Raw genomic sequence first — 22,639 nt, forward strand, 5'->3', positions numbered from 1 at the left:
TAGAAGGCTCTGAAATTGTAATCTTTCTGTTTCTAAAATCAGAATGCTTACTTCAAATAGACTTATAGACAGGCTTAGAAAGTCTATTTTTTTTTCCCCCTGGATCACAGTGAGAGATGAACAATTATCACAGCAATGGGAAATACTTGAAATTAGTTCACAGTGCAGCTGATTGCAGCTGATTGCCCTTACAGACCAGCTTGCAGGCAGAGCATTGACACACACCAGTGTGCACCTCCGTAACTGCCTGCGTCCTCCTCTTCCTTGCGCTTTCTGCAAGCCTTTATCCTCTTGCTGTCTGGCCCAGGATTTATCATGTTGTGAAGGATTTCACAATTTTCAATCTGCTTAAGCATGGGCAGGCATGGAGTTAATCTGCTGGAAAACAGGTTCTGTTACAAATTGCGTTTGCCATCCAGGAGGATTGCCTACTGGGTGAGTTGGTGGTTGGAGGCACCGAAGCCTGTTTGATACTGCCCTATACTGTCTGCATACGTTAATATTAATCTGTGAGTCCTTTGATATTTTTTAATGCAGCTGAACGCTGGTTTTAAATGGCCAAGAGGAGCACTGGGTTACGTAAGCTCGGTCCTCTTGTCACAACAGGCTTTTGAGGCTGGCTGTGTTACGGGGCTGCTGTTCTGCCTCACTGGGTGGAAAACACCGGGCTGTCTCTTCATCAGGCTGTGTTTTTCCAGAAGGTATATTTAGCTGTGTCATGCTGTAACATTTTGTCTCTGTGTACCTCTCAGTAGTAGTGAGGTGATTGCTCATCTCACCTTGCTGAGGGTTTTTTTTGAGCTGCACACTTAGCTGTATTTTTAGCCATGTTTTTAACCAGAAGTGGAGACTACAAAAACGTTCTCTTAAAAGTGCATGTGAGTTGTCTGCCGTTTGTATCTTAGAAGATTTTAAGAACTACAGAATATGGTGTAATTAACCATTCCGTGAAGACTATTTAAGGGCAATCTCTTTTATGTGCTTCACTTGTACAGTACCCCTAATTTAAAGCTTCTTATTACCAAACCAGCTAGTACGTGCAGTTTCTGCCTGCTGTCTCGGCAGACTTTATTTAGATAGCTTTTCTTTTTTTCATGTGTCAATTGCACCAAAATATAGTACTAAATTAAACAAACAGTCCAACCCCAGCACTGTGTAACTCCCTAGCTTGTTTTCCAGTTCTACGGTGCAGTTGCAAGTGGTCTCAGGAGAATCCTTTATTCACTACTTTTAGGTTAAAATCCATGTATTTTGGACGTTACTTGTAGTGGGACAGGGAATGGGTAAGGTGGTAAGGTGCTGCTTGCTGGGGCTTCTTTCCAGCTGTGGGAAGTGCACTTTTTTCTTAACCGAGATACAAACATATTTCAGCAAAGTTCATCGATGTTGTGAAGTAGAATGGAACAATTTGTTGTATTGTTTTGTTTTTTTTTTTTAAATATGAATGATATCTGGAGTGCTCCTCTCATTAGCAGTTTTTGTTCTGTTTTGGTTTTTGTGCTTATATAATCATTCTTTTAGGAAAACTTTAGTTTTGATTCCTGACATAGAGAGTGAAGCGAGGTCAGCTAAAAGACTGGCCAGGTTCTCCTCCTTGGGTGCAGGGCAAAAGCAGACTCTTTTTCCTTATCCTCCTTTTTTCCCACACTTATTTTTCCCAGTCTATGCCGACTCCTCCCTTTTCCTACCCCTAACGATCCCACGGTAAGTCTTGCAGTCCCCACGTGCTCTTCCTTGCATCCATGGTAAGTGACAGAGCACTACTGGGTTTCCCCATCCAGTGCTGGATCTCTGTGTGCCTTTATGTATGCAGGTGAGCCTCTACCACATTGCCTAAATATTTTTACCCTTTCTAAGAGAAGAATATTTGATGTAAGAATTCACGTCACAGGGTAAATTCACCTTGCATGTTTTCTATTAACTTGGACATTATCAGTTTTGTCTCAGCAATCTCAGATAAAGTATTGTAAGAATTCTGCTTCCCCTCCACTCTCCTGCCCGTGGGCTAGGAAGGACATTTTGGAGAGATGCTGTCAAACCACAAGAATCGCTGTGTCCAAGAGCAAGATTCCTTACAGAGCAATGTGAACTATAAGCTGAACAATAATACAGTATCACTTGAATGTGATCAGGCCTTAACTCTTCCCTGGTTAACATTTTAAAATCTAAAATTTGTTGGGCAATCCCCAAACTATTTTAACATTTAATACTTCTGTTAAATATGTTTGCCGTGCCTACATCTTCAATATGGAAATACTAAGTGTGCCTGTCCAAATCAAGACAAATTGTTAGCTGACCTACAAGTGTCTCTTTATTTCTTTCTCCTCCTTCCCAACATTAGCAATGAGCTGTTTGTAGCAACGTGTATCTCACTGTTGTCAAAGTTTTTAGCAAGTGTGAAAGGGAAGTGCAGCAAATGTTACTGCGAAAAATCCATGTCTTTATTCAATAGATGTGGAGTGGGAAGAGTTGAGTAAATGAGAAATCGGTGTGATGAAATGAAGTTTGTGCCACACCTTGAGTTTGACATCATTGCTTTAGGTCTGCAGTGAAAACAAATGAAACCAATATCGCCAGGACTGAAATTCAGCAGTTGCAGTGTGAAAGCTACTGCCTGAAAACACTTTGAAAATGTTTGGATTATGTTATTAAAGACATATCGAGTTCTTTTTGGTTTGTGTAAAGAGGAGTTGAAGCCTTCCTCTAGTTTTTCCTGCTCCTTCTATGTTTTACCCGCTCGTTTTCATGAATATCAAGCAGATGCTGCTACCACAGAACGTTAAATCTTTCTCAGCCTTTTTCTTATATTTGCATATGTCTGGGTGTAGCAGGATTGACTTTTGACTCTGTGGCTGACCTGAAATCCACTTAAATGGACCTGATCTCACCTGAGAGGTGAGCACGCACAGTGATGGAGGTGGTACTTAAGTGTCGCCTTTACATTTTCAAGTGCCCAATTTCTGGAAAAGACATTTGTATTTGGATCAATAAATACAGAAAATATGATAAGTTTTGCATAAACATTTTTATTTTTTTTTTGGCTGGTCTTTATTAACTGTCTTATACGTAGTAAGTATTGTGGGTAAATGCCACTTGCAGCTCAGACAGGGTCTGAGTTCATCAATCTGTTATGATTTAATAAATCACTGTTTTGTGATCCCACACTGAACTATTGGACGAACAGTCCATGCACCAGAACTTGCAGGCTTGTGGGAAAATCCGTAGAGGATTGTGCCGAAGATATCAAACTTAAAAATAGACATTCGCCCCTCAAAAGGAATTTACTGCTTTTCCAAGTTTGTTGCTGTCTGAGTGATGCTCTGATATGCAGAAACAATGACCTAATCTTTGCTCAATAGAGTTGAAGTCATTCAAACCATTTGCATTAATTTCACATCTGTCAGCTCCAACAAATACAAATGGCTGCACCCGTGTTCATGCATGTACACATTTTCTTAATGCCAACAAACTGTTGCTCAGAATGCAGTGTGTTTGTCATTAAAACAGGTGGAAATACTGTACTTAGAGAGCTGTGCCTAGTTGTACTTTTTGATTGTTACATAGAATTCAGAGGTGAAACAGTTCAGTGTAAAGCTGCTCTGATCTCTAAGCAAGTCCAGACCTTTTTAAGGCTTAGAAGATACCTTTTGTTTCAAACTTCCACTAGCTATACCTATGCTTACATATATGGTGTGTAATAATCTGTATGGTTAGTTTTACAGTTATCTTTTTTTGATGACCAGAAATTATGAAAAATGTCAGCCAAATAATTTTGCTGTCTCTTAAGTATTGATTTTCTGTCTGAAAGTAATATATGCTGTACGAGCAGATCTTGGTTTCTTCTAATTCCATATAGCCACTCACTCCAAGGTTCAGCATTTCTGGTCAGCATGAAAAAGGTGTGCAGTATAGATTTTTTTTGTTCCTAAATCCTACAGGTTGAACTGTCAAAAGACCAATAAATAAATAAATGAAAAACAATGAAGTTTCTTCAGAGACAGTAAAAAGCTTTATCCAAGTTTTTACAAATTGCTAATCAGGTTTTAGAGCTGACTGATAAAATTATGATTCCCTGAGGCCTTATTTTATAAATTTATGGTAGCAATGGGTGATTTTTGTTTTTTCATATAATGAAATCCTTCTGTTACTATCACTGTTGTATGGAACTAGACCTGTATGTTGGAGATCTTGATGTTTGGTTTTTCCTGTGTGCTTTCAGGTGAGCTGTGTAACCTCATAACGCTGGATGTAGCGCACAATCAGCTTGAACATCTTCCAGAAGAGATTGGAAGTTGCACGCAGATCACCAACCTTGACTTGCAGCACAATGAGCTCTTGGACCTGCCAGAAACCATAGGTATGTCAAGAGGTTGGGGAAGGGAAAATAGATGGCTTATTCAAAGTGTTTGGTAAGAGGAGCAAATTTCAGAATGAGTAGTTGATTGGTGGCTGTAGAATGATTGGTGCTCTGCTCAAGGAATCTTCACACTTGAAATTAGAAAGAAGGCTCCCATTTTTAAACAGTCTTACTTTAAACACTTGGAAACCTTCCTTGTCCATAAAGTAATCCTGCTGCAATACAGTAGAGAATTTGCGACATAGGTTGGGAGTAACAGACTGAAATAAATGTGTTCCTGGTCATTTTCAGAATCTCATGTAAGATGAAACAACAAAACATGACTTATTTAATTTTAATCTGTTTTAAACAGATGGCTGAAAAAGATGCGTGCTGTGGTTTTGAAAAGACAAAAACCAAGACAGTCATAATTTTAAGCCCTTATTTTTCACCGCAATGTACTCAAGAGTGTATGTTATCACTTAGACCATATTTAATACTGAACTTTGTTGAATGTTTTCTTTTATGGATAGAAATTTCTGTGTGGAGTTGCTCTGTTTTTTCTTTAGAAAGTTTGATTAGTTTAAATTGATGAACTATCCAATGTATCTGAATTTCCTTCCTGCTTTGTTGATATTTTTAGTCCCTGGAGGTCTTATTCTATCTGGAGTTTGCATCTAACTTACACACTTCATAAGCACAGCCTTTGTTTTTGTGTCAGTTTTGTTAATCTTACTGAAAACTGTTTTAAAAACACTTGTGTGTACTATCAGTTTCATATTGAGGGAGAAAGTTCTCTGGGTAAAGTGCTAATTATGGGAAAAAATTCTGTGAGTAAACTGATTTCCATCGTCAATGCTTACAGACCACTGTTGTTGCTCCTTGGTAGGAAGATGTACCCAGCTGCTGAGTGACTGGCAGTCACTGAGCTTCTAAGAGGACATGAAAGATCTTGCTTATAATATGCTGTGTGACTGTGCTTACAGGAAGGATTTCTGGGTAAGAGAGGCAGAGTTACTTAAGCAGTTGAGCCATTTGCGATACATAGGAGGTTGCTGACTCTCAAGTTTGGCCTCTTCTGTTTCTCTAGGAAGTTACAGTAAGCCTAGCACTGAGTTGAGTTTGTACCTAGTCAGACTGGATTTCTGCATGTTTTCATTGTTTTGTTTTCTCATCGCAATGTTCTCATAAGGTTTTGAAGTCAATTATGTTTAAATGTGTACACTGTCTCTTTGCATTGCTTATCGGAGCTGAACATCACTGCTGTGCAGCTCAGCAAACCACCGAAGGCAGACGAATAATTACAGCGCACTCTCCTGTCTCTGCACACCAGCTAAATGTGTGTGCCACTGGAGAACCCCTGTCTGTACTGAGGAATGCACCTAGGAGCTGAACACTGAAGTGAAAACTTAAAGTCAGAAACCAGTATTTGTGCCACAAATAGTCCCCAAGCAGCCAGACTTGGAAACTTAAAGGGAAAAATGTTGAACTCCAGAGTAAATGATAACGATCAACCTACATTTCTGCCTGTTACAGAAAAGGCAGTCGTAGCCAGTTCAGCAACATTGGCTTTATTTCTTAGTCATCACAGTTTTGGTTCAACATTAAAGCAAGTTGTGGCTTGATTTTTGTATTACAGCTTTCTTTGTGGTTACGATTGTTCAGTGAGAGAATGCGAGCACTGAGAAAAACACCCAGGGCACGGCTGCTGCCGCTGCGTGGGGCTGGGCTGGCACGTCTTCCAGCCTCACACTCCCTCTCAGGTTTTGGCCTTTCCTTTTCTCACTGAGGTCAGCCTGGCATTGCTCACAACACTTAGCACTGCCAGTTTTCAGTGTGCTGCATGTAGAAGCGCTGTCAGTGTTTCACCAGTTTACTCCAAGCTCTGTGGAGGTTGCACGCTTGGTACAAAAAGAGACCAGACTCTTTTGCACGTTGTAAATACTTACTACTCTGAGCCTGTGAGCCTCCTGCAATGGAGATGACTTTCCATTGCCACCAGAGCTGTCCCCTCCTCCTGCACCAATACCTTTGCTGGAGGCCAGCCTCAGCTTGTGAGGGGGGTTTTGTCACGTTCTTATGAAAACCCAGCAGCTCCTTCCTTCCCTGCTGTTGGAAGGGGAAAAAATAAAGCAAACTTACAGAATGCTTACATTCTGCTGCGCTGTCTAAATAAGTTTTGGTTTTCCCACTGAAAGATTTCTAAATGTGACAATATTCTTCTATTTATTTATTTTTTTAAAGCTTGTTTTCTAATTCCCAGCTCTGTACTGGAACGAGGCAGTGTTGGAAGGCAGGGACGTTGGAGGGTGACATGCAGGGGAGTGGCAGGGAAGGGATTATGCATCAGCAATGATTACAGAGGTAGCACAGCCAACATAGCCACTCTGTAAAAATACAAAGTTCTTGTTTCAACTAACACTTCATAAGCACGCCTTCTTGCAGTAACAAATGTCGATTTTAGATATTAGTTGTCAGGAAGTGACCTCATGTCTTGCTTTATAGATATTGGCTTAATACATTCATATCTGTATTTCTGTTGATGGAAAACCGTGAAGTACTTTGTATGCTAGGTCACTTCCTGTAAGAAAAATGAGCTTTGTGGAACAGCTTAGTACATTCCAAGAGTCTCAAGTCTAGAATCAAAATCGTAGTTGGAATCTTAGCTTCTCAGTGGTGTCACTCCAGATTGCTGTGTGTGTGGATTATGGTATGCTTGTATTTTTGTTGTCTTATCTCTGTGTGCTTACCTGGCACGCTAACAAGAAGAAAAATCCGAAAGATATAGAAAAGGAGATAAGTTATTAAAATTAGTTATTGGACTTCTAAAAGAGAGGAAATTTTGGGTGGAGTGAAGCATTTCTGTTAGCTGCTCATTGGATCACCAGCTAGCTTAGAAAATGTGCTGCAAATTGCACATTGAGAGCTCTCACATTTGAAAGCTTTATTTTAGCACCCTTTATAGATGTTTGCAATTCCTTATTTAAAAGCTGAGCAGCACCTGTTTGAGAGGGAAGTTCAACAACAACACAACTTTGACTTCTAAAAAATCAGATTCTTCAACTGTTTTGTAATTTTCCACTCCTGTGTGTTTACGTCTGCAGCTTGATTATAGTCAAATGTGGCATATTCATAGACATTTAAGGCAACAGACGTTTTAATAAGAAAAAGAATAGTCAGTTGTAAATGTTCCAAAATGATGCTTTAAAAGCACAAAATATTCTGTCACTGGACACGCTTTCCAGTGTCTGCCATGGCACCGTTCCTAAAAGATGGTTAGCAAGATGAGATGCACATTCAGAGCCTACAATTCATGCCCTTCGCTTCAACTGGAGAGCTCAGAAACTGAAATCACAACTTGCGTGTAAGCAAATGTTCTCTGGGGAAGCTTTGCCATTTGCGTTGGTTGACATTGCACCACAAACTGTGCTGCTGCTGCTTTAGCTTCATTTACCTTTCAGAGCACTGTTGCAGTTCTATGCCATATACTTGATAAAATGGAAACCTTTGTGAGCAGGGCTGGACATCAGCAACTGACACAGCTGAGATCATACAAATTGTTGCTGAGAGCTTAAAGTCCCCACAAGTCCTCATAAAGATTTTTCTGTAGAAAGTGGAACTACTTGTAAATGGGCTTTTAAGTATAGCAGGCTTAGCAAAAGCTTGAGAAGTTTTACTGTGAAGCTTCAGAAAAGTGTGCTGGTCTTAATGAAGACCCGATGGAGCTGGGTATAGACTCCAGCTTTGATGGCAATGTTTGTATTCTTAAAATGCAAGCAAGGATCAAGCCTGTTTCCAGCCTCAGAATGAGAGGTCTGGTCAGATTTTACTCTTCTTGGGCTGTGCTGTCAATGAGGCATTTTTAATTGGATTCTGTTACTATTTGGCAATCACAGTAATCTTTTTGCCCCTTCTTTACCTCCTTGAAAACAATGGCTCCCACTCTTTTGTTCTAGTTTTTGAGTTATTATGTCTTTTTTGGATTTCATAGCGTTCTCACAAAGGGAATGGGAGCTTCTGGATCTTGTTAGCTTCGCTTCTAGGTTTAATCAATAGAAAGCCCAGAAAATCCTGGGTGGCACCGAGGTGGTAGGTGGGACATGACAGCTCACTGCGTCCTTTAATGGCACAGCCGGAGGGTACAGAGCAGAGCTGGGAGTTGGCAGCTTCAAAACGTCATTGTTTGGGCATTAAGAGCAGGCTGCCCTTAATGCGGCGCGCAGGTAACGCCTGGGCGTCAGTATTTGCACAGCTTGGGGTGGATGCCAAAGCTCAAAGGACAGCTTGACAATTTTGCAGAAGAAAACTGTATCAGTCGCTTCTAAATGCAGGCAGTCATTGAGCCACGTGCTGCTGAATCCTCCCAGGTTCCTGCAGCGCTGTCAGGAGCTGCTTTCCCTTTCCTCAGCTGTTTCTGTTGGCATTGGCTGTTGGGTACTTCTAAGAGAGAAGATTTTTGTGATCTGGGTATGGATTGTTCTTGGTGATTTACGTTTTTCATGAAATTAGAGATAAGTTACTGAGACACATACCTACCCTTCTGTTATAAAAAAAAATAGAAGCTTACTTCTTTTGGCTTATTAATTGAGATTATTGATTTGATCTGTATTTATGAAGATGTTTCTTACATTGTATTTTAGTTAGGTGTATTTTCTGTTAGGATGGGAATGCTTATTTTAGTGAATGCACGTGCCATCACACAGCCGCTAGATGCAGAAACCAGTATGCAGAGATGGGTTGTAACTGCAGCTCAGCGTTTTCAGAGTGATTTGTATACTGTAGGAAAAAAAAAAGCCCATAATCTTATGTGTAAGAAGCAGGCGTGTGGGAATAGTGCTTCAAAGGAGCCGATCAGAATGGAGACAGGCAGGTCTGTTAGCTAAGTGCATTTTGAACACGTGCTGAGAAAGCTGAATTTCCAGAAGCATGTCACTAAATTTGTGTTCTTCTGCCTTATGCTGGTGCTGTGTGTGGAACGTGTCAGTGCTTCAGCCTTTGTCACTCGGTTTCTTCACACAAGCAGTTTGCAATGATTATGGTATTGAATCACAGTTTAGAAACATCTGGTGGTGTGATCATGCTTTTGTCTTACTTTTGAAATAATGAGGAGACTTGTCTTCGGGGGATACTGTCAGATTGAAAGTAGACAGGAATCTCTTTGCTCCCTCCAAATGGCATTTAACTCGATAAGGATGGTAGAGATGCATTTTAAAGTGATGTTAGGTAGTTTTTTTAATAGGTGATTGTCTTTTTATAGAATTTCTACGCTTCCTATAAATAGGATAATATGCTTTGGTTTGAGCAGAACAAGAAACAGTGGGCCTCATTGACTTTGTAAGTTGGAAGCCTGAATCTGCCTCCTGCACTGTCCTCATGCATCAGGTGACATTGGTGGCTAGAAAGAAAAATAACAATACATTCAAATCATGTTGCTATTAAGCCAGTAAAATCCAGAGTCTGTAAGTCAAACTGTGTGTTGCTCAGTGGTCTTAAGCTCACTCTACCATTTTTTGAAAAATGCAACTACATTTCTTGCTTTGTCTTTGATAATTGGCAACAGTAATTAGGAAGGATTCTCTTTTCTTCTACACTACTGCTACCCTAACCTCCCCACCCCTTAAATCACCTTTGTTCTGCTTCTGCAGTTTTCCTAAAGCATCAGTAATTAGGCAGAAGGTATCTTAAACATGAGGAACGTTCCAACCCTGCAGGTTATAGAAAGGATTTGACCTTCCTTGTGTAAAGTGCATTTACATTCATACAAATCTATGGGCTTTGGTTTAGGGAGGAGTTGCCCACAGGTTAGATGAGAACAGCTATGAGATTTTGTTCTGTGTTCCTCTGCAGTGTGCTTACTGAGCTCACATCCAGGACATCTCATCTGGCCAGCTTCTTGCTGGAGTAGTGCTGGACATCGAGTGGTGTGGCCTTTACTCATGGAGCTCAAGTGGAGATTGAAAGGTTTTATCTGAAGCCTTTCATTTTACTCTGTAGCTATCAATAGAAATGTTTTGCTTTCTGACAAGAGATTAGATTAAACGTGTCAACTGCTCCTTTCACCTAAAAATCTGTGAAACTGTTCAACAGTTGTCATGGAGTATGGCTGACATCTGGAAAAACTAATACATAATAAGTGCAAAGTGTGATACAGGCACCTTCTAGCCTGCCTTGCTGCTGCTTTAGGTTCCAAGCACTGCTGAAATATTTGAACACAGTGTTTAATCTCTGTCTGCAGTTGGCCATCTCTAGCATGCCCAATCTCTCCTGTGAAGTTTTCAGTTCTTCGGTGGCCCTTGTTCCCACCTGCTTTGGGTTTTATAATAACTTTTAACATGCTCACTGAACCTCTTGTGGCTTTTTCTTCTGTACTGTCGTCGTAGTTATTTTATACAAAATTAATTCCATGTGGTGTTTTAAGGTTAATCAACGACATCTGGTACCTTTTGTATGCAAAAGAATTAATCTTCCCAAGCAGAAAAAGTCCTTGGGGAATCAACTGAGCTCTATGAAATGACAGATAGTAATAGAAAGTAAGCTCTTTCTTAGGGTTTGCAGGGTTTAGTCAAATAAAAATCTAAGAATATTTATCAGATCAGAAAAGTACTTTTTGCTGCCATGTTTGTAGTATGTTCTTGTGAATATCTGCTCCATGATGTGCATTTTATCATAACCTTAAGGGTGTTTGAGGTGCAAGCTCTTGTCAGTCCAATTTGTGTGTCAACATTACCTGTAAAATGTTTTTTTTTTCCTTTTTTTCTACTGAACAGATTTAAAATTGATCTGTAAGTTTAGGAAAAAGCAACTAGCAAGTTAGCTTGATGAGCTAAGTTGCATAAATCAGAATGCTGACTCCATCTTTTATTACTGAAGCAGTAGTATTTTGCGCTAAGTAATGAACCTTCATCTGAGGACAGGGAATCTGAAGATTTATTTAATCTAAGGGAGGGAGAGGAAGAATGATGAATTTGAAAAACAAAGAGAGCATGTTTTACCTCCTTTGAAGGTGGTAGTAGGACAAATAGGAATTTGGATTTCTTTGTCTTGCTGCTGAAGAGCAACCACTCAGGTGTGGTTTCAGCAGCAGAAACACAACTGCAGAAGATCCTTGTCATCTAACTGATGGAATGGATCATGACCAGCTGTTACCTACCAACCCTGCAGAATATGCAACCTGACTGCGTGTCAGTGGAAAGAGAGCTTAATGTGGCTCCATGTAAAACATCAGTAACCTGACTGGAGAAGGCAGAGGAGCATGGGGGCAATGATGTGACTGCAGGGCAGGCTGAAGGGGATCTGGCAGCATTCTTCAGCTCCTCTGGGGCCCCTTCTAGAAACAGTGCAATTTTGGGCAGTGAAAGTGAATGCCTGGACATGAAAAGATTGCTCACTGTGCTACATTCCCAATGAGGAGTGAAGGGCCTGACTCTGTGATGGCTGCCTCTCATTGCATTTTTTCTGAAATGCCACATTGCTGTAGAACAGAGCAGAGCTGTAGCCATACAACCTGTGCTCCAATCTGGAGTCGGCACAGCGATGTTGTATTGCTAAGCAACAGTTGGCAGCGTGCTGGCTGCTAGAGCCCTGCTTGTACTCCTGGGGGGAGCCTGAGAAATCAATACCAGAGCATAGCTCGTTTATATGCTGAAAAAGAATAGGTTATTATGTTATTTGTGTAAAGCTTGTCACTTTTTTAGTAAGCAAAGTGTTTTTTAGACGCTAATTCAGAGGTGGGCTTTGGTCATTTCTAGATGAGTGAATCCTCATGTTCTCCATTCCTTACAATAGAATGTGCATCTCTCAAAGTGAGGACAAGTTCCAATGCAAACAGATCATACTGAATATGGCATAAGATATCCTACTTTATATACAAATATGCATATGAATATTGGTGAATTATAGGATCAAAGCGGCTCTTAATTACTCTTGTACGTATATGTACTCCAGGACTTAACATCAGAAGATAAATATTTGTGTACTGGAGAGCAATATCGATAGCTTTGGATTTTAAATGCCTTTTTTTTTGATTAAGGGAATACTTTGCTGCTTCTGCAAAAGCAAATTACATTCTTGCTTAGAAAGAAAGCACTCAAAAATGAAAATCCCAGTGGGAAATAGAACTGGGTAAGCAGCTGATGTGGTAGCTGTTTGAATTTTGGTTTCATTATTGACAATACCAAGTGAAATTTGTTGTGAAGCCAGTTGGGTCGCTATCAGAGATGTACTGACAACTAGTAGCTGTGAAACCAGCAAACATTCCCACAGTTCAGTTCTTATTATGCTCCTAATCTTGCTACTCAGTAATGCAGGGTCATTTTTTACAGTACATTTTTACCAGTCCAGGGAACTTCAGGAAAGATATTTTGTCTAGTGCTCCTCATTGTATCGTTTGTATTACTTTTCATTCTCTATTTCCCATATAGTTAGATTAATATGCTGCTTCCAAGTTTTGTGTGCTACATTTGTTTATTCCTTTGCTGTATTCCAGTAACCTCTGTAGAAGTGTGTATGTATAGATGTTAGTATATCCTTCAGTTAATGTGTAACTACTTAAATTATACATATAAATCTCCCTTCATATTTTTATAGAAGTATTTCTGATTATTCTTGCTGCTGTTAAATCTTCTAGTTCTTTCCTCATGTTATTTTTCTGGTACTTCAATATGTGGAAGAAATACACTGTCTCACGAGTGGCTGTAAGAATATAAAACAGGGAATGTTCTGCAAGGACTGATGATGTGGATTTGTTTAGAACCTCCTGCTGCTCAAACATGCACTTGTGCACAAATGCTTTCTAAATATATGTTTGAGCCAGAAAACTTTGCGTTGTTCTTCAGTCTATTTCAGTGAATTTCAGTGAAATTCAACACCTTCTTACCTGCAGGAGGGTATCAAATGCTCCAGCACTAGAAACGCTGAAGACATCCTTAAGTTGCAAACTTCTTTAGATTTATTTTTTTACCTCACATATTCAGAAATATATTTTAAAAAATATCCTGTTGTCCAGACTTTAAGGACATCCTCCGGACTTTTCCTGAAGTATGATCTGAAAAACTTGGAAGAATTTTTTTTCTATCACTTCTTAAAGATTGTTGCTTCTGAAGGATGGTAAAGTTATTTTGGGGTATCTGGAAAATTATTTAGAGTTCTTTGCTGCTGAAAAGATTGGGAGGGTAGACTTCTCCAAGATGATGTAGGCACTCCTTGCTTACCAGATCATGCACAAGTTATGAATACATGGTATGAACAATGCAATTCTACTGCATCTATCTTAGCATTGGAAAGCACTGTAAACTGTGAGCATCCTGTTTGGGAATGATAGCCCCATTTCATCCTTTGAAAAGCTTTGAAATGTAGAGTGTGAGACAACAGAAGAATCAGAAATCAAACCTTGTTCTGTTCCTTGGTGTTAATATAATGATGTATTAATTGCTGCTTCCTCTCTGCAGGAAATCTATCCAGTTTAAGTCGTCTTGGCCTGAGGTACAATAGGCTGTCAGCAATTCCGAAGTCTTTAGCAAAATGCAGTGAACTTGATGAACTGAACCTGGAGAACAACAATATTTCTACTTTACCAGAGGTGAGAGATGAAGTGGGTTTGGGAGAGAATGTGTTGGAAGGGGTCTGTGTTTTTAGAGGCATTGAAACATATAAAATAACTTCATCTTGCCTTGCAATTCTGAGAAATACCACTTGTTTTAATCATAGAATGGCCTGGGTTGAAAAGGACAATAATGACCATCTGGTTTTAACTTCCCTGCCATGGGCAGGGTCGCCAACCACCTGACCAGGCTGCCCAGAGCCACGTCCAGCCTGGCCTTGAATTCAACCAGGGATGGGGCATCCACAGCCTCTTTGGGCAACATGTTCCTGTACATCACCACCCTCTGAGAGTAAAACTTCCTCCTAAATCTACATGTGTAAAATGAAAAATAACAATTCTGTACATGTTAGATATATCTAACTTGTGTGGAAGAAAGTATGTAATACAACTTCTGTCAGAAGTGGGAGTAGCATATGTGATTGTATTTCCTATCCTGAGTAGCTTCAGGAAACCTTAAATAAGGGGCCCAGCTTCCCATTGTTTTAGCTGGATACAAGGTGTTTCATGGAGGTGGGGAAGATGTAGAAGTAGAGAAAAGTAAAAGGGGTATCTCTATTGGCATCTAGTTAAGGCAAGAATGACCTTTGAAAGAGTGGATAAAGCCTGCTACAGATATTTAGCATTCTCATTTTAACCTGGAGTATGCTGTTGACATGCATCTGATACCATCCAGCAACTTGTTGATGCTCATCTCATCAGTTATGAGAAATAAAAATGCTGCAATTTTTCAGCTTGCAGTGTCTCTGCAAGGATCTCAGGAGAAAGGGGAAGACAATCAGTTTATGTGCTTTTCTTTTCATGGTTGCTGCCCTTGGTTGTTTTACTTGTTCTCTTGTTTTAATGCATGAGCAAAGAAAAAGACCGTAGATTTAGAAGTTGTGGAGCCACATTTTCTCTATTTTCAAGCAACACATTTACTCTGTGGTGGAGAGTGCATCTTTGTTGTGCTTTATTCCTCAGGAATTCCCTGAAACACACCACTGAGAAACAGAATTTAATAAGTGTTTGGATAAAACTGTCATCTAGGAAAATGCAAATGAGTGAGTGCCACCAGGCTGCTTTTAATATGAGAGCTAAGCTATCCCTTCCCACCCATACATACTTTAAAAGCAACTACAGTATAATCACAGAAAGATAATGTGGGGGTGACTACTTGCTTTAAAGTGTGTTCAATCCTAATACAAAAATCTTAGAGACTATGCTGCCTTCTTCATGTGTTTGCCAACAATATGTTAACATTTAAGCAGCTATCTTGCAGAAGTCTATAATTCATACTGTAATCTGTTTAAAATAAAACATTCCTTGCTATAATATAAAGAACTGCGTTTGTAAAAGAAACTTTGGAATTTCCAAACATAACTGAGGTTGCTGACACAATGCCTAATAAATATTTTATCTTAAAAGGATGGATTGGGAGAAGGCAGCACTGCAGATTTCATAGACATAAGAGCACTGTCTTTTTGCACTGCCAAAGCTCTCTTACTTTCCTTCAAATGTGGTTAATTACTCTAGGCTGTTAGAGTGTATTAGCTAACATATTTCTAACATTTTTTTGCATGGATGCAGGCTTTTGAAAATGGTTTCTGGAAATGCCAAGATTCATCTGAAGGCATAAAATGTTTTTGTGACAGAGCTCAGGGACTGCTTAATCCTAGGACAGAGAATATCAGTTAATTAAAGAAAGTACAGCTAGAAGGAGTATTTCCTAATCATAGATTATACTAGTTAATGATTAGATTTTAATGACTAATACTGATTTAACAACCCTTTATTTTGTCTTTGGGGAAGAATTGCTTCATTGGTGCTTACTGAGTTGCCCCCAGAATTATATTTCAGAGCTAAAATGTTTTAGCCATGACATGTAGAAAAATCCTATTATATCTCACTTTACTTACAGTAATGTTAATAAACGTGGAACAGAAAAATTACCCAACCTTCCCTGATCAAAGCAACAAAACCATATCCTTAAAGTTCTTCCAGTGCACGTAGAGCAGTTCAGAAATACTGATAGTGGAAATAGAGTTGGAATCATTATCTTGTTACCGTTCTTTCCTGATTGCAGATGTTGCATTATTTATGGTATGTAATGCCACGCATAAATCTCCAATTTCTGTAATACATAAGCAAATGGAGCTGAATTCAAATTGGCATAGTAATAAGCCAAGGTGACACTTCAGCAGTAATTTAGCTCTCATTATTCATCCCTATGGTTCCAGCAACGTGCTTGGCACGTATCTAATATAAACTCTGTGATCTTTGCTGCTGAAATTTCAGAGTCTGCTTAGATTATGAAGAGGGCGCGATGAGCGTGTGGATTCAGTGGGCAGCCATTGCTATCCAGTTTGGCTCCAGGCTTTTACTTTTTCATTTTTGAAGACAAGGCAGGTGGAGTAACAGCTATTTAGGGCCATGTTGGAAACAGGAAAGGGAAAAAAAAAGGGAATTTCCAAAGGCTTTTGCATTCTTCTCTAGTCTGTCTGGCTATCTGAAACTGTTGTAGCCTAAAAGGAAACCTCTGCCAGATCCATTCGCAGTATGGGTTGTTATTAAATTATGAAGATTGGAATCTGAAGTACTAAATACACCTTGTTGAAGTGATTTTTGATGCATTTGGTGGTTCTTTGGGCCTTGCTGTTATTTGTGAGCAGATGTCAAGGTTAAGGAAAGTGCAGCACCGTGAGCTGTGCTCTTTCAGAGCCTGGATATGAGGATGGGCACACTGCTGCCTGCCTGCCACCCTGTCTGCTCCGGAGTTACCCAAGATGTAGCAATGTGTTATTAAAAAATTCCATTTAGAGGAGAAGAACGTTACAAAACCTCCTGAGCTTTCAGGTGTGTTTGCTTTTTTATATCTGGCAGTATATAAGCAGAACAGGGGAAACAAGGTGAAGGCTGACAGCTGCAAGGGGAGATTGCTGCTCTTGGAAGTTTTATCAGATTTAACAGTGGTTTGAGTGTTGCAATGCTCATTTAGACTTGGGGGATAGCATTCCTAATTAGACCCATGAGGAAAAAGAGATGTATTCAAATAAATCTGTCCTAAGTTCCTGGGTGGTTTTCTTCTCTCTACAGGGTCTTTTATCCAGCCTTGTCAAGCTGACTAGTTTAACGCTGGCCAGGAACTGCTTCCAGTCCTATCCTGTGGGTGGCCCGTCCCAGTTCTCCACAATCTACTCTCTCAACATGGAGCACAACCGCATCAATAAAATCCCCTTTGGAATTTTCTCTAGAGCTAAAGTATTAAGTAAGCTGAACATGAAGGTGAGGCACAGAAACATGCTACTGTTTGTAAAATCAATGAGAAGCACTGTTTCCTATTCCATGAATTCTGGCAAGCGTAATGATTTGAGGAATGAATTTATCGTGATGGAGTAGACACTGCTGCCCTTAGACATAGAAGCAGTTCTGGATTAGTTTAAGAAATGTTCTGTCACACTGTTATTGGTCTGTCTTCATTTTTGTTGCTTACACAGTTGTCATGTCTGCAGGAATGCAAGCAGCAACAAAGTGGGCTGCAATGTTCTCTAATGTTCAAATAGGGCATGAGCATGCAGAGGAACGCATTTCTTCCCTCTGCACTGTTGTGGTCTAGGCTAAAAACAAAATCATGTAAAATATCATTGGAATATTTTATTTCAAAGTCTAAGTTTGGAGGATTTTGGCAGTAGCTGTAGAGCACATAGGAGAGAGGACCTTTATGTGTGTGCTGTGTACGCACAGAGTGATGAGAACCTGGAGAAAGAGGTGACATCTTTCAATGAGTGGCCTTGTTTTAAGTTTGTAAACCAAGTTATTAAAAAAAGTATGTTTGAGAAGTAGTTATGCTCAGCAACTTTTTTTTTTTAAAATATATTTTTTTGGCACGTGTGGATTCTCAGTTTGCCTTATTACCATCCGTAATTTCACATTTACCAGGACTCTGTATGACATGCATACCTACATGTATATTACTTCATGGTGTCTGATCTAGATCAAATAGAGCAGCATTTTGAGCACAAGGATGTTTAGTTTAAGATGCTTTAGCCATTAAGGTATATTTCCCTTGTGTTTTTTCTCTCTCTTTACTCCCCTAAGCCCCACGTATCTAATTGTTTTCAGACTAAGCTATGAAGCATTGCTGGCTGTTCCTTGTGCCTCAGCTCAGCCGAATCAGAGCCTTGAGTAATATCTTTGCTTATATTGTTTATCTACTTTTTATCTTTTTAACAGATAGGAAGAGGTGGATTTCTTTGTATTTTTCTTTTTGCTAGCAAGCTCTTCGTATTCTTAGTATTTCAGTATTACCGATAGCAGCTTTGTACATTGTGGTGAATTTGCAGTTCTTTTTTCTCTCCATTGTATTCTGTAACAAAATGAAAAATGTTTTAACTACTGGAACATGAAATGTTTTGAATTATGTACTTCTTAGTTTTCCATTTCAGTCCTTGTTGGTAACACAAAATTAATTCCGCAGCTGTAAATTCGGAATGCTTATTACATTCTGAGGAATTAAAAGATATTTGACCAATTGTCACCATTTTATTCTAATGCAATTAGCTGCTATTTTGTTTTGAAGTTTAATCACTTAAATGCCTTGTTGTTCTCTTGCAAATGCAGACCCTAATTGTTTGCTATGTTACATCGCAGGACAATCAGCTGACCTCTCTCCCCTTGGACTTTGGCACTTGGACTAGTATGGTAGAACTGAACTTAGCGACTAACCAACTCACAAAGATCCCTGAGGATGTGTCTGGGCTTGTTTCTCTTGAGGTGAGAAGAATATGAACAAAAACAACTACTTCAATCCCTACCAATAGGCGTTTTCTACTCTAGGTTTAAGTGGGTTTTTTTTTAGTTAAATAAGGCCAAAAAAAACATGTACAGGTATGCTATTTGAATGGATGTCTTTAATCTGTCTGTGGTTGTTGTGAATGGCTTTTTGAATGTTCTTCAGGCTCTAAGTGAATGTCTGTGCACAAAGGGTGAAGTGCCAGCATGTTTTCAACTGTGAGGAAAGAAAAGTGCTGGAAGTGAAAGAGCACTGAGCTGGGTTTGGTTCTTGGGGACACCAGCATGGAAACAAAGGGGATCAGAAAAATGTAATGAAATGGTCTCAGTCAGAAACGGCTGCATTGTGAGCCCTGTAAGCAGTTGGGTGGGAAATCTCCTCAACCCTAGTGAGAGAAGAGCTCTATAGGTGGAAATCATGAACTAGACCTTTCTTGTCTCTTAGTCCTGTTTCCCAAGGTAACACCAGCAGGGACAGTCCAACATAATAATCTTGGAAGGATATAAGGACAGAGGTCCTTGTTCAGGTAGCTCTGATGCGTCAGTGGGGGACTTCACAGCCTCTGTGAGTCACTGGAAAAAGTCTGTTAAAGGACAGTAGCAAATATCATGTTTGAAATCGCAGGTTTCCAGTGCAGTGGCTGCTCTGAGTGATTAATAATTCCTAGAGTTGTGGCAAAAGGATATGACAGAACAGTAGCTATTAAGCTGTTCAGCTTTCTTCAAGTTAAGGCTCTGGTGGATTTGATGGGGAAGGTGTTAACCCCTGACAGCTGGATTTGCAAGTGCTCTGCCAGCCACTGAAGCTGAAGAGCTGTGCTGTCCACAAAGCCATTAGTGCTAACTTTCTCTGTAATTAAGGAGTCAAATACAAAAAGCTATTTGGGCAATATTTGCTGTAAAGTGAAGGTTCCCACAGCAGTGCTGAATCAGCTGTGCTGCATGTAGGTAATATTTTTTGTTCCCGCCTTTGTTTCTTCATTTGCAATTATAGCATTATTATTCTAACCGTTATTTGTCTTAGCACATAAAGGAAAGCCACCATAATACTGCTTCTGCTAATGCTAATTTTTTTATTTCTATTCACTTGGATTTTCAGTGTTTCCAGTATCCACGAAGCTAGTGAGAACTGGGATAGTTAGATCCTCAGCATCTGTAACCTTGGCTGCCTTAGTCAGGATGGGTGTCTGCACTGGTGCTTTTTCATGCACCGGTGTCTAGGTGTGCCTTGTTAGAGCACTAGATAATACTATTGTTTAGACAGTGATTTATTATGTTTTTGCTTGCTGTGTTGTTATGAGGCTTGATGAGAACTACTGGACTTCTTTGGTAAAAACAAACAAACAACCTGTATAATAGTATGACCTGTGGCTTGATAAGTAACTGTTAATTGACATTGCAAATAAGAATACATTTCCTGAACACATGATTTCCAATTTAGAAAGGAGAAACAAGAGAAAATAATACTCTAGTGTGTAGTAGGAGAACTTTATAGAAAGCCAGTGAATATTTTTGCAATGTACTGCTTAGTTGCACTGATCCATGCATTTACTTGTTGCTCTTCCAACCCAAAGAGACACAGGGAAAAGAGGAAGCACGGTGCTTTTCAAGGAGGACCTGGCAATCACAACAAACTGTGTAAAATATGGCTTTGAAAGAGCTGTGAGAAAGGGCAACAAGGTGATAGGGAAATACAGGAAAAAATAGTTTTAGTTTCCTTGAACAGATAAGATGTACTTTATTTTTGGCTTACATTCATTATTATTATGTAAAATAGTATCTGTAAGAATTATGTCATAGAATTATATATTTGTACAATTAAAGATTGTGTGTGTATATTATATATCTGCACATCCTCACTTCTTATTTACTGAAATTGCTGAAATTCTGTCTCTTTTTTAAGGTTCTTATATTGTCAAATAATCTCCTTAAAAAACTACCCCATGGAATTGGAAATCTCCGGAAACTCCGAGAACTTGATCTAGAGGAAAACAAACTGGAATCCTTGCCAAATGAAATAGCTTACCTCAAGGATCTGCAGGTGAAACAATAATTGGCAGAGATAAACATCTTGTGTCCTTTATTTACACCATACTAACTTAATTACAGCGAGTTTGATGAGGGAAACTATTTGGGACTGGATATAGAACCAAGAGTTAAGAATCTTGTATGACTTCCTCTGCAGTCTGTCCCCACTAATTCTTTCCACAGATTAATCCGTTAATTTTGAACAAACACATTTTCAAGAGCTTAACCAAGCTTTACTATGAGTGCACTTCTACCACAGGAATAGCTTCTGTGGTTTCGGTCATGTTCATGAAACTTACATATGTAAGATAAAAGGCGTATGTTTTACTGTGTGCTGTTTTATGTTTAGAAAAGGTTTGAAATATTACAGAGCAGAAGTTTTTGTTGTTATTGCTCAAATGCAGGAGAGTAGAACTCATCGCTTTGTAAGTGATATATCTTGTTATTTGCTGTTATTTGAAGACAGATGTTGATTTTTAAATATGCGTTGGTTTTTTTTTCCCTTAGAAATTGGTTCTGACTAATAATCAGTTGACCACCCTTCCCAGAGGTATTGGTCACCTTACCAATCTGACTCACCTTGGGCTTGGAGAGAATCTTCTCACACACCTTCCTGAGGAAATTGGTAAGATTTTTTTCCTTCTTTCTTTCTTTCTTTAATGTTTCTTTTCTTTTTGTGTATTGTAGCTGAACCAAAGCAGTTACTGGCATGGGAGATAGACATCTATTGTACTCACAAGTAGAGACCACAAAATTCATGTGAAACTTCCAGATATACACAGCCCGACGTGAAATATGTGCCTCTGATACAGCACTATAAGTGTGTGATCTTTATCTCTCTGCACTGAAATGAATGGTCTAGCTTTTTTCAGCTGCTCTGCAAAGAGCTGCCAAACACACACCTAAGTTGGGCTGGTGTGGTGCCATTTTTCTACATAGTATTGATCATATCATAAGCCTATTCTTATTCTCAAAAAGTGGTCAGCGTTAGGAGGAAAATGTACAAGTCCTATTCTAAATGCATGGTGTAAACAAAAAGCTTGTGCAAGTTGTAGACAACTGGAGCAAATGTTTCTGCTGATAGTCCCTCTGCACACAAGTCCGTTTGTAAAGCACCGTACTGCTTTTTTTTTGTCTTGAGGAGATAAGACCAGGAATGAAAAAGATGTAAGGAAAGAAGGGGAGGAGTGGGATTGCTTTATTCAGTCAGACATCAAGCCCTGGCTTCTGCTCTTCTCTTATGGGAGATGAAATAGGCTATCAAGGCATAGAAGACATTTATGGTGTGATAGATGGGAAGACGGGGGGAAGGTTGTGAGGAGCACTTCCATGTTTGCAGTGTATTTCAAAGTTGTATGTTTATTTTTATAATTGATTGCTGTGGAGGTATTGAAATCTTTAGAAAATTTACTCCATGTTCAAACATCTGGTTATCTGTATTACAGTATCTGTAGGACAGGCATAGTAAAATTTGAATTCAGAAGGAATTTCTTGCATGGGTTGGTTGCATTTAGTAAATCCACCGCTGATCTCTCCTGCTTTCTTCCTGTGGCATGTCACAGTTATATCTTCAGCTTCTAATAAATGTGAAAGCTATGATAATAGATGTTTTATTAGGGATAATAGATACCATGTAGTATGAGTATTTACTAGACCCTTCTAATTTGGTAGCTCTTCACCGTTGCCTGCATTTGCAATGTGCTGGGCAGAACAGTTAAGGTAAAATCCCTATCTGCTCTCTTACTCTGCTTATTTTCAAATGCCATCTACAGGCAATGTTTTAATGGCCCTTTTCACAGGAAAACAAGAGCAGACGTGGCTCTTTTTCAAACAGAAAACTTACTAGGCTTGAAAATAGGAGTTTAGATGAGTAACTGACTCTAGGTTTTATATTGTGAAGGGTCTCC

General features: G+C 39.4%; 1 protein-coding gene across 4 annotated transcripts in view; it reads left to right on the forward strand.

Annotated features, from left to right (window-relative positions):
- Positions 1-22,639, forward strand: part of SHOC2 (SHOC2 leucine rich repeat scaffold protein) — a 56,376-nt gene that overhangs the window by 29,111 nt on the left and 4,626 nt on the right. For all 4 annotated transcript variants that reach the window (XM_015867372.2, XM_015867374.2, XM_015867373.2 and 1 more), the window contains exons 3-8: positions 4,220-4,357; positions 13,783-13,913; positions 17,010-17,198; positions 18,564-18,686; positions 20,608-20,745; positions 21,240-21,357. In XM_015867372.2, coding sequence (XP_015722858.1) covers positions 4,220-4,357; positions 13,783-13,913; positions 17,010-17,198; positions 18,564-18,686; positions 20,608-20,745; positions 21,240-21,357 — 837 coding nt within the window. The remainder of the gene's footprint in view (positions 1-4,219; positions 4,358-13,782; positions 13,914-17,009; positions 17,199-18,563; positions 18,687-20,607; positions 20,746-21,239; positions 21,358-22,639) is intronic.

The sequence above is a fragment of the Coturnix japonica genome, chromosome 6 (genome assembly GCF_001577835.2).
Source record: "Coturnix japonica isolate 7356 chromosome 6, Coturnix japonica 2.1, whole genome shotgun sequence".
Classification (NCBI taxonomy): domain Eukaryota; kingdom Metazoa; phylum Chordata; class Aves; order Galliformes; family Phasianidae; genus Coturnix; species Coturnix japonica.